This window comes from Poromitra crassiceps, assembly GCF_964638095.1.
Source record: "Poromitra crassiceps genome assembly, contig: HAP1_SCAFFOLD_89, whole genome shotgun sequence".
Classification (NCBI taxonomy): Eukaryota; Metazoa; Chordata; class Actinopteri; order Beryciformes; family Melamphaidae; genus Poromitra; species Poromitra crassiceps.
Genome location: NW_028152245.1, coordinates 346,446 through 363,138, shown reverse-complemented (window position 1 = coordinate 363,138; position 16,693 = coordinate 346,446). Strand labels below are relative to the sequence as shown.

The window sequence follows — 16,693 nt, the reverse complement described above, 5'->3', positions numbered from 1 at the left end:
CTACAAATATTTGATTCCAGCTTTTTTTTTTTTTTTTTTTTCAAAAGAACCAACACATTTTATGAAAAAAAGGCATACACATGACTGATGCTATTACTGTGTTACAACTGCTACTATTCTTGTTACAGTAATGACACTGCTATTGGACGGCTTGACAACAGTCAGACAGCAGGCAGTTTGTGTTTGGAGGTAACGTTACTGTAGTCTTGAAGGACTGAATCCCGCTACAGCTTTCTCTCCAGTGTCTCTACTTTTCAACTGTCAAAGCAAATAAACATACTAAAGCTTGATGGACTGCCCACACACTCGTTGACACTAACTAAACTAAACTAAACACTGCATCACTGGCTGAAGCGGGGGTGGGGGGGTGGGGGGTCGGGGAAAGTATCACTGTGAGTGATACTCAAAGTAGCACGGGTAGAGGCAGAGAGGTACGTGGTCACAGCCAGGGCAAACGTACTTGGTCTCTTTTCTGAGTCCCTTGGCTGCGCAGTGCGCACATTTTCGATAGATTGTTTTTGTTTTGGTGGCTGGGTCTGCCACTGGCAGTGGCACGTGCCCCGCGAAGTCCACATCCAGCCTCGCTGAAGCGGACCTTTTGCGTGGGTGGGCTGGTGCTCTTCCTGGAAGAGGAGGTTGGGGAGGGGCTGGAGGAGGAGGGGGATCTGCGGTCCAGGACTTGAGCACAGACAGGATGAAGTCTTTTAGGGTTCTGCAGCTGGTCGTTGGGTTGCGTGCCTTGTACACAATGAAAGCATTGCTCATTGCGATCTGCATCAGGTACATGACGAACTTAGAGCTCCATTTTGCAGTCTTCCTGATGAAGGGGTAATAGGAGATCTTCTGGTCCAGGCGATCCACACCACTCATGTACTGGTTGTACTCCACCACGCATGCTGGCTTCCTCTGGGGGACTCTCTCACTGTTTCCTTTTTGTCTCACCGCCACAGTTGTCATCTCATCCTGGTGGAACGTCGAAATCATCCGGACGATGCGTTTGTCTCGCCATGCCAGGACCATCACTGTGTCATTGTGACGAGCGCGGTGTTCACCTACTGCCAGGTCAGACGTGGTTACCTCGCGGATGGACGGCGGTTCTCCCCTGTTGACACGGAGTGTGCCAGCTGAGTGGATCTGGAGGCCGAGGAGAAGACGACACATTGACTCGCTGTTGTAGAAGTTGTCCATCCACAAGCGATATCCAAACCCCTCGAGGCCGGCAATCAGGAAGCGCACGGTGTCCTGCAGGGTACTGTGAGTTCCACAGTATGGCTTCATGGCGTAGCAGTAACCATTGGCTGAATCACACAGAATGTAACTCTTGATTCCGTACTTGGTGGGTTTGGCAGGATTGTATACACGGAAACGTAAACGTCCTCGAAAGTGCAGCATCCCTTCATCCACCGAGATGTTTTGTGACGGCTGGTACAGCTCCTTGAATTTGGAGAGGAGCAGATCAAGGACAAGACGAACCTTGTGGAGCCGGTCGCTGCCATCGACCTCCCGATTGTCGCTGAAGTGGAGAAACCGCCAAATGAGCTGGAACCTGTTGCGTGGCATTGTGCTCCCGAAGTATGGTGTTTCAAGCGCCAGATCAACAGACCAATACTCGGCCCAACTCGGCTTCTTGACGATGCCAGTAAGGAAAAGCAATCCCAGAAACCGCTTCAGCTCCACCAGGGTCAGCGGTTGCCAGGCGTTTACCCTGGAGTATGGCAGACGCAGCTCCTCTATGACAGCAATACACTGTTCCGCGTACTTGTTGGTCTGATCAACAATCAGCAACATGAGCTCGTCACAGAGGAACAGTTCCACAAAGTCGACAGGCTTGTCGGACTGCAGTGATGCTGCCGCACTGGGACCTGGCACTGCGGTGAATGGCAGCGTTTTGGGGCTCCAGTCAGCCATATCCCGCCAGCTCGGAGGATCCAGGGAGGGACGAGACTTGCCCGCTGAAAACAATGAAATAAAAGGTTTTTCTTCAGACAATTGTGATATGTAAACAAGCTGTCTTTTTGACAAAATCCAATAATCTTCTCACCTCTTTTGCTTGAAGATGCCGGCAGATGCTGCTCTTCTTCCTCCTCCTCCTCCTCCTCCTCCTCCTCCTCCTCCGACTCTTCTGTATAGTAAAAGTGAGTTTATAAAAATATATTGACATTTCTTGAAGGAAAAAAAGTTTGTTTTCAATATCAGATGAATAATTGTAATTCTAAAATGGCCTTCATCTCACCATCACTGGAGCTCAAGCGCGCACGACGTGTGACGCTGGGGGGACGTGTGACGTCGTCGTCTTCTTCCTCCGAGCTGTGCTCCAACTCTGAAATTGAATATTTTACATGGTATTATTAGTATGCTAACTAATTGCAGGATCGTTATTCTTACCAAGCTTTGTGTTGACGAAAATAAATTGATGAATAATAAAAGGTGTGTGGGTGTGTTTATTTTATTTTTTACATTTCTACCTCCTATTTTTCTCCTGCTTCTTTTTATTATTAGACATTACATTACGGCATTTGGCAGACGCTTTTATTCAAATCGACTTACAATATCAGAACTTACAATATCACATTTTTGTCAACAATCGAGAAGTCATCTATGCATACAATCGTCTGGCATTTACAGCTTTAGTAGTAATAGTTTCCTGTAAAGGATCAATAAAGTAGGCTATCTATAGCCTATATGTAGGTTCTAACCTCTGGAAGCCGCCTCGTCCAAGAATGTTCGCCTCTTAGGTCCAGGGCCAGGGGGCTGCCATTCCTCATCTCTGGCGTCATCAGGAGATGATGAAGCCGTCTCCTCGGGCTCATCCGTGTCTGTTTCAGGGAGATCTCTCTCCCGAACAGCACGGCTGAGAGCCTGTTGCAGTGTGAGCTGCCCAGGCCCTGGGAGCGGCCCACCACGCTTACGCCTGGCCTTGGGCATGACAGCTAATCTAACTAACGCTAGTCTAACTGTACACTAACGCTAATCTAAGACTAACGCTAGTCTAACGCTAGTCTAACACTAACGCTAGTCTAACAAAACAGACACACAAGACAGACAGACAGACAGAGACACACAGACAATTTTTTTTTGTTTTTTTGTTTTTTTTTACACAGATGCTATCTACCCTGACCTAACTAACGCTAAATGCTAACTGCTAAATCTAACACAGGCACACTCGCTAGCACACTCAGACACACCCGACACAACCCACCCACGCACGCACTCACCTCACACCAAGCACTCGAATCCACTCACTACACAATCTCACAAACTAATCTAAAATCGCTATGCTACTAAATTCTACTAAATGCTACTAAATGCTATAAATCTATTCTCTTCTTCTGCTACGGATACTGCTAATGCTACTGCTACTGACCAACCTACTCTACAAAGAGCCTCTGAGCGTCGCAAGGTTTTAACGTGGCTGCACTGCGCAGCTGCGATGTGATTTTTAAGGTGGCGCCGTGTGATCCCTTGAAGGGATTCATGCTCACTGGCTGGGTACGACCTTAAACAGAAGAATTATGGAATAATATGAATTATGATTTTAGGACGTCCACAGACGTCCTTGGCACTGAACGTTACTTTTTTTTAGGACGTCCACAGACGTCCTTGGCACTGAATGTGTTAAGTGCCCCCACAATTCAAAATATTTGTTTTAATTTCCTACACTGTCTGAAACACATTTTGTTCTTGATACACACAATATGATGGAAAAACCTTGCTCAGAGTTTTCCAGCTATGGAAACTAAAACCAAATGTATCGCCGCCTAACACACACCGGTCAAAACTGTAAAATCGGCGGAACGAAAACACAGATGGACACAAAGCAGAAGATCTACTGGAACGAGGGGCGGGTCTTCCTGCCTGTAGTAATGCGTACCAGGCTCTGAGAGCCTGGTGATGCGAGGTTATACACACAGTAGCAACATAAATCACATGACGTAGAATTACAGTGCTGTTTCTCTGGTTGTAGAAAATGATCTTGTCTTTCGATCAGATGTGATGAACAAGTCTTCTAAGTTTGTTTGTTACACTGACAACTTGCTTCTCTGTGATCTATCTCATAGGACACCTGATTGTGATATTTGCATTCAGCTTCCTCAAGTCTCCAGGGAGCATTGCAGAATTGAACTCAATGAAAATAAAGAGGTAACTGCACATATTGAACACTCATTGACATTAACCTGCCACAGTGATACATGTTTAAAGGATAATACCGGCTGTGTTCATCTTTCCTGGTGCTGTCTGCACACGGGGTTAAAGGGATATTTGTTTTGACGTGGGGTTGTATGCATTATAGTTACCGATGTAACCAGTTGCTTGACATCGCCACGGTTGCAGAAATATGATGGATGCGGTCGCACCCACCTGTTTTTGTCTTTGCCAGGCCTTGTTTATTTTGAGCCCGTTCTTTTTGCAACACTTGTGAAAATGGAACTGCGGTGAAGCCAGCCTACTCTCGCTGTTGCCTCGTCAAGCCAGCCGCTCCTACATTTCAAGGGCGCCCTTATTGCAGACCTTACGGTAAATACACCGCGCGTTGACCAACTTCAGGGTTTCAAAATAAAATGTCAGGTTTTTGAAAGGCAATAACAGAGATGTGTCGAATTGTCGATGATTTTACCAGCCAGCCAGTGTATTCTACACTGATTTTGAGTCATTAGGTCACATGACCTGGAAGGTATTCAGCCGTAAATGCTTATTTTTCGATAAAGAAAATAATATGAAATATATGGAGTATTAAACTCCAATAAAAATAGGTGTGTCCTAACCAGGCTGTGCAGTAATGCCATTCTACATTGATTTCGAGTCATTAGGTCATATGACCTGGGAGTTATTGAGCCAAAAATGCTAATTTTTCCATAAAAAAATCCATATAAAATGTAGGAAGTATTAAACTCCAATAAAAATAGCTGTGTCCGAACCAGGCAGTGTAGTTATGTCATTCTACATTGACTTTGAGTCATTAGGTCATATGACCTGGGAGTTATTGAGCCGAAAAGCCACATTTTTCCATAAAAAAATGAATTATGAAATTTGGGGAGTATTAAACTCCAATAAGAAAAGGTGTGTCCTAACCAGGCAGTCTAGTAATATGATTCTACATTGATTTAGAGTCATTCGGTCACATGACCTGGGAGTTATTGAGCCGAAAAGGCGAATTCTTCAGAAAATGCATGTTTCCATAAAGAAATTAATCATGAAATATGGGGAGTATTAAACTCCAATAAAAAAAGGTGTGTCCTAACCAGGCAGTGTAGTAATGTCATTCTACATTGACTTTGAGTCATTAGGTCATATGACCTGGGAGTTATTGAGCCGAAAAGCCACATTTTTTCATAAAAAAATGAATTATGAAATTTGGGGAGTATTAAACTCCAATAAAAGAAGGTGTGTCCTAACCAGGCAGTGTAGTAATGTCATTCTACATTGACTTTGAGTCATTAGCTCATATGACCTGGGAGTTATTGAGCCGAAAAGGCAAATTTTTCCATAAAAAATGAATTATGAAATTTGGGGAGTATTAAACTCCAATAAAAGAAGGTGTGTCCTAACCAGGCAGTGTAGTAATGTCATTCTACATTGACTTTGAGTCATTAGGTCATATGACTTGGGAGTTATTGAGCCGAAAAGCCACATTTTCCCATAAAAAAATGAATTATGAAATTTGGGGAGTATTAAACTCCAATAAAAAAAGGTGTGTCCTAACCAGGCAGTGTAGTAATGTCATTCTACATTGACTTTGAGTCATTAGGTCATATGACCTGGGAGTTATTGAGCCGAAAAGCCACATTTTTCCATAAAAAAATGAATTATGAAATTTGGGGAGTATTAAACTCCAATAAAAGAAGGTGTGTCCTAACCAGGCAGTGTAGTAATGTCATTCTACATTGACTTTGAGTCATTAGCTCATATGACCTGGGAGTTATTGAGCCGAAAAGCCACATTTTTCCATAAAAAAATGAATTATGAAATTTGGGGAGTATTAAACTCCAATAAAAGAAGGTGTGTCCTAACCAGGCAGTGTAGTAATGTCATTCTACATTGACTTTGAGTCATTAGGTCATATGACCTGGGAGTTATTGAGCCGAAAAGCCACATTTTTCCATAAAAAAATGAATTATGAAATTTGGGGAGTATTAAACTCCAATAAAAAAAGGTGTGTCCTAACCAGGCAGTGTAGTAATGTCATTCTACATTGACTTTGAGTCATTTCCTCATATGACCTGGGAGTTATTGAGCCGAAAAGGCGAATTTTTCAGAAAATGCATGTTTCCATAAAGAAATTAATCATGAAATATGGGGAGTATTACACTCCAATAAAAAAAGGTGTGTCCTAACCAGGCAGTCTAGTAATATGATTCTACATTGATTTTGAGTCATTCGGTCACATGACCTGGGAGTTATTGAGCCGAAAAGGCGAATTTTTCAGAAAATGCATGTTTCCATAAAGAAATTAATCATGAAATATGGGGAGTATTAAACTCCAATAAAAAAAGGTGTGTCCTAACCAGGCAGTCTAGTAATATGATTCTACATTGATTTTGAGTCATTCGGTCATATGACCTGGGAGTTATTGAGCCGAAAAGCCACATTTTTCCATAAAAAAATGAATTATGAAATTTGGGGAGTATTAAACTCCAATAAAAGAAGGTGTGTCCTAACCAGGCAGTGTATTAATGTCATTCTACATTGACTTTGAGTCATTAGGTCATATGACCTGGGAGTTATTGAGCCGAAAAGCCACATTTTTCCATAAAAAAATGAATTATGAAATTTGGGGAGTATTAAACTCCAATAAAAAAAGGTGTGTCCTAACCAGGCAGTGTAGTAATGTCATTCTACATTGACTTTGAGTCATTAGCTCATATGACCTGGGAGTTATTGAGCCGAAAAGGCGAATTTTTCAGAAAATGCATGTTTCCATAAAGAAATTAATCATGAAATATGGGGAGTATTACACTCCAATAAAAAAAGGTGTGTCCTAACCAGGCAGTCTAGTAATATGATTCTACATTGATTTTGAGTCATTCGGTCACATGACCTGGGAGTTATTGAGCCGAAAAGGCGAATTCTTCAGAAAATGCATGTTTCCATAAAGAAATTAATCATGAAATATGGGGAGTATTAAACTCTAATAAAAGAAGGTGTGTCCTAACCAGGCAGTGTAGTAATGTCATTCTACATTGACTTTGAGTCATTAGGTCATATGACCTGGTAGTTATTGAGCCGAAAAGCCACATTTTTCCATAAAAAAATGAATTATGAATGTCAATGTAGAATGACATTACTACACTGCCTGGTTAGGACACACCTTATTTTATTGGAGTTTAATACTCCCCAAATTTCATAATTCATTTTTTTATGGAAAAATGTGGCTTTTCGGCTCAATAACTCCCAGGTCATATGACCTAATGACTCAAAGTCAATGTAGAATGACATTACTACACTGCCTGGTTAGGACACACCTTTTTTTATTGGAGTTTAATACTCCCCAAATTTCATAATTCATTTTTTTATGGAGAAATGTGGCTTTTCGGCTCAATAACTCCCAGGTCATATGACCGAATGACTCAAAATCAATGTAGAATCATATTACTAGACTGCCTGGTTAGGACACACCTTTTTTTATTGGAGTGTAATACTCCCCATATTTCATGATTAATTTCTTTATGGAAACATGCATTTTCTGAAAAATTCGCCTTTTCGGCTCAATAACTCCCAGGTCATATGAGCTAATGACTCAAAGTCAATGTAGAATGACATTACTACACTGCCTGGTTAGGACACACCTTTTTTTATTGGAGTTTAATACTCCCCAAATTTCATAATTCATTTTTTTATGGAAAAATGTGGCTTTTCGGCTCAATAACTCCCAGGTCATATGACCTAATGACTGAAAGTCAATGTAGAATGACATTACTAGACTGCCTGGTTAGGACACACCTTCTTTTATTGGAGTTTAATACTCCCCAAATTTCATAATTCATTTTTTTATGGAAAAATGTGGCTTTTCGGCTCAATAACTCCCAGGTCATATGACCGAATGACTCAAAGTCAATGTAGAATGACATTACTACAATGCCTGGTTAGGACACACCTTCTTTTATTGGAGTTTAATACTCCCCAAATTTCATAATTCATTTTTTTATGGAAAAATGTGGCTTTTCGGCTCAATAACTCCCAGGTCATATGACCGAATGACTCAAAATCAATGTAGAATCATATTACTAGACTGCCTGGTTAGGACACACCTTTTTTTATTGGAGTTTAATACTCCCCATATTTCATGATTAATTTCTTTATGGAAACATGCATTTTCTGAAAAATTCGCCTTTTCGGCTCAATAACTCCCAGGTCATGTGACCGAATGACTCAAAATCAATGTAGAATCATATTACTAGACTGCCTGGTTAGGACACACCTTTTTTTATTGGAGTGTAATACTCCCCATATTTCATGATTAATTTCTTTATGGAAACATGCATTTTCTGAAAAATTCGCCTTTTCGGCTCAATAACTCCCAGGTCATATGAGCTAATGACTCAAAGTCAATGTAGAATGACATTACTACACTGCCTGGTTAGGACACACCTTCTTTTATTGGAGTTTAATACTCCCCAAATTTCATAATTCATTTTTTTATGGAAAAATGTGGCTTTTCGGCTCAATAACTCCCAGGTCATATGACCTAATGACTCAAAGTCAATGTAGAATGACATTACTACACTGCCTGGTTAGGACACACCTTCTTTTATTGGAGTTTAATACTCCCCAAATTTCATAATTCATTTTTTTATGGAAAAATGTGGCTTTTCGGCTCAATAACTCCCAGGTCATATGACCTAATGACTCAAAGTCAATGTAGAATGACATTACTACACTGCCTGGTTAGGACACACCTTTTTTTATTGGAGTTTAACACATTGAGTGCCACAGCGCTTCAGTAAAATTGTCTGGAGCCTGTGCCAGATTCACTTCCATTCAGTTGAAAACAGCTATAGAATTTTTTCTATTATGGCTATATTAACGGGGCTGGACTTTAATGAAACATTGAACACTCCTGCTTCTTCCAAAGAAGAAATTTTGTTTCTAGACAGTTCCATTATGAAATTACAGCCTCTCAAAAAAGTGCACTTTCAAGGGTTTTCTGTCGTTTTTTTTTACTTTCCAAGATATAGTCCCTTTTATGAATACCTTTTGCACTCTAATTTCGAGCACATTGACTGACTCTGGCTGGTGTTTTCTGATGTGGTGGCGTGTGGTGTGGTTTCTGTGCAGCCACACACCCCTCTCCCCCCCCCCCCCCCCCCCCCCTCTCCACCTCTGAGCTGCGGGCTCCTCCCACACGCACAGAGTTTGCTTTCTCGACTCCGTTTTTGCCCCGGACAGATCCCAGCGCCCATCAAGGAAATGATGCGCGCTGGCAAACGCGACTGAACGAAAAGGCTTGGCCCGTTCGGCTTCGGATGCTGGCTTTCTAGGAAATCGTGTGGAGATAGATAGAAGCATAAGAGCTCAGTTGTGAGCGCGGATGCAGCCGAGCCCACTCTCGCTGTAGACAGAGCAATATATACGGCTCTGGCAGAAAGCATGCATCGGTTTCCACTTTCATCACGGCTTTCTCCGCTGTCTCCTGTACAAAGTAAAGGATCTGAGGTGGGTGGAGCAGCTCCTGTGACGATGTTTAAGGTGGCGCCGTGTGATCCCTTGAAGGGATTCATGCTCACTGGCTAGGTACGACCTTAAACAGCAGAATTATGGAATAATATGAATTATGATTTTAGGACGTCCACAGACGTCCTTGGCACTCCTCGTTACTTTTTTTTAGGACGTCCACAGACGTCCTTGGCACTCAATGTGTTAATACTCCCCAAATTTCATAATTCATTTCTTTATGGAAATATGTGGCTTTTCGGCTCAATAACTCCCAGGTCATATGAGCTAATGACTCAAAGTCAATGTAGAATGACATTACTACACTGCCTGGTTAGGACACACCTTCTTTTATTGGAGTTTAATACTCCCCAAATTTCATAATTCATTTTTCTATGGAAAAATGTGGCTTTTCGGCTCAATAACTCCCAGGTCATATGACCTAATGACTCAAAGTCAATGTAGAATGACATTACTACACTGCCTGGTTAGGACACACCTTTTTTTATTGGAGTTTAATACTCCCCAAATTTCATAATTCATTTTTTTATGGAAAAATGTGGCTTTTCGGCTCAATAACTCCCAAGTCATATGACCTAATGACTCAAAGTCAATGTAGAATGACATTACTACACTGCCTGGTTAGGACACACCTTCTTTTATTGGAGTTTAATACTCCCCAAATTTCATAATTCATTTTTTTATGGAAAAATTTGCCTTTTCGGCTCAATAACTCCCAGGTCATATGAGCTAATGACTCAAAGTCAATGTAGAATGACATTACTACACTGCCTGGTTAGGACACACCTTCTTTTATTGGAGTTTAATACTCCCCAAATTTCATAATTCATTTTTTTATGAAAAAATGTGGCTTTTCGGCTCAATAACTCCCAGGTCATATGACCTAATGACTCAAAGTCAATGTAGAATGACATTACTACACTGCCTGGTTAGGACACACCTTCTTTTATTGGAGTTTAATACTCCCCAAATTTCATAATTCATTTTTTTATGGAAAAATGTGGCTTTTCGGCTCAATAACTCCCAGGTCATATGACCTAATGACTCAAAGTCAATGTAGAATGACATTACTACACTGCCTGGTTAGGACACACCTTTTTTTATTGGAGTTTAATACTCCCCAAATTTCATAATTCATTTTTTTATGGGAAAATGTGGCTTTTCGGCTCAATAACTCCCAAGTCATATGACCTAATGACTCAAAGTCAATGTAGAATGACATTACTACACTGCCTGGTTAGGACACACCTTCTTTTATTGGAGTTTAATACTCCCCAAATTTCATAATTCATTTTTTATGGAAACATTTGCCTTTTCGGCTCAATAACTCCCAGGTCATATGAGCTAATGACTCAAAGTCAATGTAGAATGACATTACTACACTGCCTGGTTAGGACACACCTTCTTTTATTGGAGTTTAATACTCCCCAAATTTCATAATTCATTTTTTTATGAAAAAATGTGGCTTTTCGGCTCAATAACTCCCAGGTCATATGACCTAATGACTCAAAGTCAATGTAGAATGACATTACTACACTGCCTGGTTAGGACACACCTTTTTTTATTGGAGTTTAATACTCCCCATATTTCATGATTAATTTCTTTATGGAAACATGCATTTTCTGAAGAATTCGCCTTTTCGGCTCAATAACTCCCAGGTCATGTGACCGAATGACTCTAAATCAATGTAGAATCATATTACTAGACTGCCTGGTTAGGACACACCTTTTCTTATTGGAGTTTAATACTCCCCAAATTTCATAATTCGTTTTTTTATGGAAAAATGTGGCTTTTCGGCTCAATAACTCCCAGGTCATATGACCTAATGACTCAAAGTCAATGTAGAATGACATAACTACACTGCCTGGTTCGGACACAGCTATTTTTATTGGAGTTTAATACTTCCTACATTTTATATGGATTTTTTTATGGAAAAATTAGCATTTTTGGCTCAATAACTCCCAGGTCATATGACCTAATGACTCGAAATCAATGTAGAATGGCATTACTGCACAGCCTGGTTAGGACACACCTATTTTTATTGGAGTTTAATACTCCATATATTTCATATTATTTTCTTTATCGAAAAATAAGCATTTACGGCTGAATACCTTCCAGGTCATGTGACCTAATGACTCAAAATCAGTGTAGAATACACTGGCTGGCTGGTAAAATCATCGACAATTCGACACATCTCTGTTATTGCCTTTCAAAAACCTGACATTTTATTTTGAAACCCTGAAGTTGGTCAACGCGCGGTGTATTTACCGTAAGGTCTGCAATAAGGGCGCCCTTGAAATGTAGGAGCGGCTGGCTTGACGAGGCAACAGCGAGAGTAGGCTGGCTTCACCGCAGTGAAAATGGAGCAAGTTAACTGTGGACAAAGTCTGCTTGGCAGCGAACAGGAGGAGTGTCCTGACTAAAGCAGACCACAGACAGGGAGGGGGGGGGGCGGGGCCAGCAGGCACAGAGACTTAACGGACAAAACAATGAGTAGAATATTGTGCTGGAGATAATGAGCAGATTTGTATGGATGAGATTATGTGATGTTTTTGAATAGATTCCTCTAAGACTGCAGCGAGGGCGGCTCGAGGAAGAAGAAGGAATTAGATGTTTTTATTTGACAATGACGGAATACTGACGTTGACTGAGATATTTTTGATATACTCTAAATGCAACACATTGGCATGGGCCCCGCCTCCAATATGTTCTAGTGAAAGATGTCTGGAGGGGGAAAGCACTGCAGAGATCACTGATCCACTCTAAGTGACAACCTATACTCAAGTTAATGTGAAAACCCTCAGGGGACGAGGACTTCTAATTGATTTAGCGCATTACGCTCAATATGGCCACCGCCAGCATTCAGGAGATATAGGTAATGAATATTTCTTCACTGCAGCGTGTGCTGTGGGCCTGTTACTGCAGGTGTCTATGTACCTGAATTTACACACTTGGTCCACTAGTGGCAGTGTTGAATGAGAAATGACCCTCTAGCCCCGGCCTGGTTGACACACACACACACTTCATAAATATGCTCATAAATGCTTCATAAATATGCTCCTCTTCCAGCAGTTAGTGGAGAAATGGGGTGGGACCCTTGTGTGATCAGATGGAAAATCAGTATGGTGAACCTCTGGAACAGATTGCTGGACCTACCATCCAATAGGGTTGCTAGTCAGATTTTCCTCTGGGACTTGTCTGTTGAAGGGGAGTGGGTCTCAGATATGTATGACTTGTTTCAGGAGTGTGGTTTTGGAGAATATTACTCTCAAAGAATGTGTATAAATGTAGAGTCGTTTAAATCTCAGATCCGCGCTAACTGGTTACAATCTTGGACTGAAGAACTATGGCAGAAGCCAAAATTAAGAACTTACTGTTTATTTAAAAATGAATTTAAATGTGAAAAATATGTGATGTTTAATTTACCTAAAAGTAAGAGGTCCTTATGTGCTCAGTTACGATGTGGTATTCTGCCTTTACATATTGAAACAGGCAGATACAGAGGGACGGCGGAGGAGGATAGGATTTGTGAATATTGTGAGTTGATGGAAGTGGAGAATGAATTTCATTTTATTTTGTACTGCCCCTTGTATCATGACTTACGAGATATACTATTTAAAAAAGTTCACTCCCCTGAGTTAAACCTGTTAGACTTTGAAGAAGGTGCCATACTTGAATTTCTTTTTGATAACATCTTTGCTTTTTCCGAATATATCTCTCATGCGTGGGATAGGAGGAAAAAGATGACATATGATAGATAATTCATATATTTTACTTAATACACATTGTAGTTAAATCTGTGTTTTGCTGCTGATGCCGCGTGCTGCTGTGTGTGTGTTTGTACGGTTTTGTATTGTTCAAGCACCGTAATAGATATGGAAATAACTGTATGTTGATGTGTCTGATAATCCCATGTGGGATGGGTCATGTAAATTGTCCTGACACGTAAATAAAATTTTCATTCATTCATTCATTCATTCATTCATTCATTCATTCATTCATTCACACACAGCACTCTTTTAGAGCATGAGAAAAGCATCATGGAAATAACAGTGCAGCACAGAATGGGTTGAAGATACAGATTCAGATTCAGATTCAGATTCAGATATCTTTATTTGCCATTGTGTAAAACACATAGGAATTTGTTTTGACATTGACAGTGTGCGCATTCCTTAATCTTTTTCACATATAAAACAAGACAGCACACAAACATACAGCATCTCTAAGTGGAGATATGTTCCTACATTTAAGGGCGATGGTTAAAGTACACACATTCTTTACTTAACACATTGAATGCCAGCCATGTTTTCATTCCTGTAGGTAAGTTGTGCCAGGGGTGTTTTTGACGATTCTGGCTCATTTTAGCAACAGCTGAGGATTCTTTTCTGTTAAGAATTCATGAACACCAATCATCTAAAAATAACTAATAGAATGTGTGCTTTCTCTGTCTAAAAGAGTTAGTTTGCAGAGTTAGTAGTTATGTAGATATTAGCCGTTGAGTACAGCATGGTTTCAGCGTCTGGAAATTTATTCAGAGATAAATGGCTTTTTGTGAAACAGTCACTTTAACCATTCATTTTTGGCATCAGTAAGACCGTCAGACATTCTAAACAATAGTTTTGAACAGTAATTTCCTCCATAACAACAGGAAACACCCCTCTCATTCAAACTCCTCCCTCCGTGTGTCTTCTCCTCCTGGCTGTACAGCGGGCGTGTCAGAAGCGCTTTTGCTGCTGCCTGCCTGTGTGCCTGCCTGCCTGCTTGCGTGCGTGCGGACGCTCCTTGTGCGAGTCAAGATGGGCCGGGGAATGCGTGGGCGATGGGCAGATGTTGATTATGGCCTTTCTGAGGTGTTTCAAAGTGTGTTTCACCTATGATCTATTTTGCAAATCGCTCTCCGCTCTCTGTGTGCTGCTGCCGGTGCGCGGCCGCTCTCAGGCAAGACAAGTCTTGAGTGGATTACTGTAAAATCGCCACGGCATTTCCTTGAACGGCTTGGTCCCGCGGCAGTTTTTTCTTTGATTTCGGTCGTCTGGGGGAGCACTGTCAACACTTAGTGGGTCGGTAAAATAGATTATACACATTATCTTGCTCCAATAGTGATCTCGAAGATGTAAAAGTTGTTGATTGATGTTCCACCGTCAAAAAAAAAAAAATGTTTATGTAAGACGAGTAAACTCGGCTCTGGCACTTAAGCGTTGGATTATGTAAGACGAATTATTTCGGCTATGGCACTTAAGGTGTTAAGTAAAGTACAGTTATGTGTCTAAAGAAAGACTGGTAAAAGTAGAAGTACTGATTCAACTTGTTTAATCAAGTAAAAGCAAAAAATGACAGGCTCTGAAATGCAATCAAGTATAAAAGCAAAAAGTATTTCTCCTGGCAGTTTCTGTGCAAAGCTAACTGAACCTCACGTCATATTAAGATCAACAGAATTTCTGGGGTGGGAACTCTGGAGACACGCTGGAGACGCTGAACCGAGCACACACGGACACACTCCAATTATCGCTCTCCAATTATAGTAAAAGGATTGGCTACAGGTGGTGTATGCTGATGGTATATAATCTCTGGTCCTGGATTTGTTTGAAACACAGTCCACTGAAGAACTAAATCTAGGAAATGAAAATAAATAAACTGACTCCCTTCAAGTTTCAAATCAGTTTTGGTGGAGCACAATGTTCACTTTAGTTTATTTGTAAAAGGACAGTACACATTAATCAACATTACTGTAAATGTGCCAGTCTTAACCAGCTGGCTAATTCGCAGCTGCAGCCCTTTGGCAAGATGTTATAAGACCATAGACCTGAAACAGAAGCATTAAAAGTAAAGTACAGTAGGCCTATTTACAACATAATACATCAAAACAATAATTGGCAAGTCCTTAATGACTTGTGGTAGTGGTAGGGAGTGGACTTGGATCAGGCGATGTGTGCCCAGCAGCACTTGGCGGATCCGGATCCGACACACATGGAGCCAGACTGCGAGGACATCTCTTGGCCTCCAGAAAAACCCTGAGAGCGCCTAGTCAGAATCCATCCATTCCTCCAGCTCTGTGGTCACCAGGGCCGGGTCTACGCCGTGGTCCAGCAGCAGCTGGATAAAGGCCGTGGGGCACCTGTTAAGCAGCACCTCGTCCAGCAGGAGAGAAGCCACGTCACGGGTCAGAACGCCAGCGGCCTGGAGCAGCAGGCGGAAGCAGTCCAGGCGGTCGTCTTCAACACTGAGGTAGAGAGGGGTCCATGAGTTGCGTATGCTTCTGTTAGGGTCGGCCCCGGCTTTCAGGAGGATCCGGACACAGTCCAGGTGACCGTGGTATACGGCATAGGAGAGAGCCGTACAGTCATCCTCGACATGAGCTAGGTCTACCTGTGCTCCCTGGGTGATCAAGTAGTCCACACAGGGAGCATGACCCCACAGGACTGCACATTTCAGAGGGGTCCTCCAAGACTCATAATAACATGACTCGTTGATCCGACTTCTGAAGCGGTCTTCCTGCAGCAGGCTCCTCAGTTTGTACAGGTCTCCTGCACAGATGGCATCATAGAGCCGCCTGTCTCCTCCACAGTGGGCATCATCTATGTGGTCATATCCTGCTGTTTGAGCCATTCTTCACATCTGTCACTGTACCACACACACCCAAACCGAAGGCATTATCAGTGTTGCCAGGTGGCTTCTTCCTCTTATGGCTTTCTGGTGCATCTTCCACCACTTATATAGCCTCAGCCAGGAAGGATTTATGACATCACAATTGCTCGAGTGACATCACTGATGACATCACAATCCCTGATTCATGACATCACTAATGATGTCACAAACAGACACAGCCCGCAAAATAGCACTTAGGCAAATTTATGTACCGCAGGCTCTGAAATGTAATCAAGTATAAAAGTAAAAAGTATTTCTCCCGGGTGTTCCGTGTACTCTATGTACCACGGAGCAAAAATTACTTAATCCTAGGGGACATGAATGCATGATTGGCTGCAAAGACGTGAGAAGACATGTATAAACAGACATAGGATCCATA

At 41.6% G+C, this 16,693-nt stretch overlaps 1 protein-coding gene across 1 annotated transcript in view; it reads right to left on the bottom strand.

Annotated features, from left to right (window-relative positions):
- Window positions 1-16,275, bottom strand: part of LOC310800812 (uncharacterized protein) — a gene marked incomplete at both ends in the record, with an annotated part of 37,173 nt that extends 20,898 nt beyond the window's left edge. The window contains one exon of the mRNA XM_083664728.1: window positions 16,036-16,275. Within this exon, the coding sequence (XP_083520854.1) occupies window positions 16,036-16,275 (240 nt within the window). The remainder of the gene's footprint in view (window positions 1-16,035) is intronic.
- Window positions 16,276-16,693: the final 418 nt, after the last annotated feature.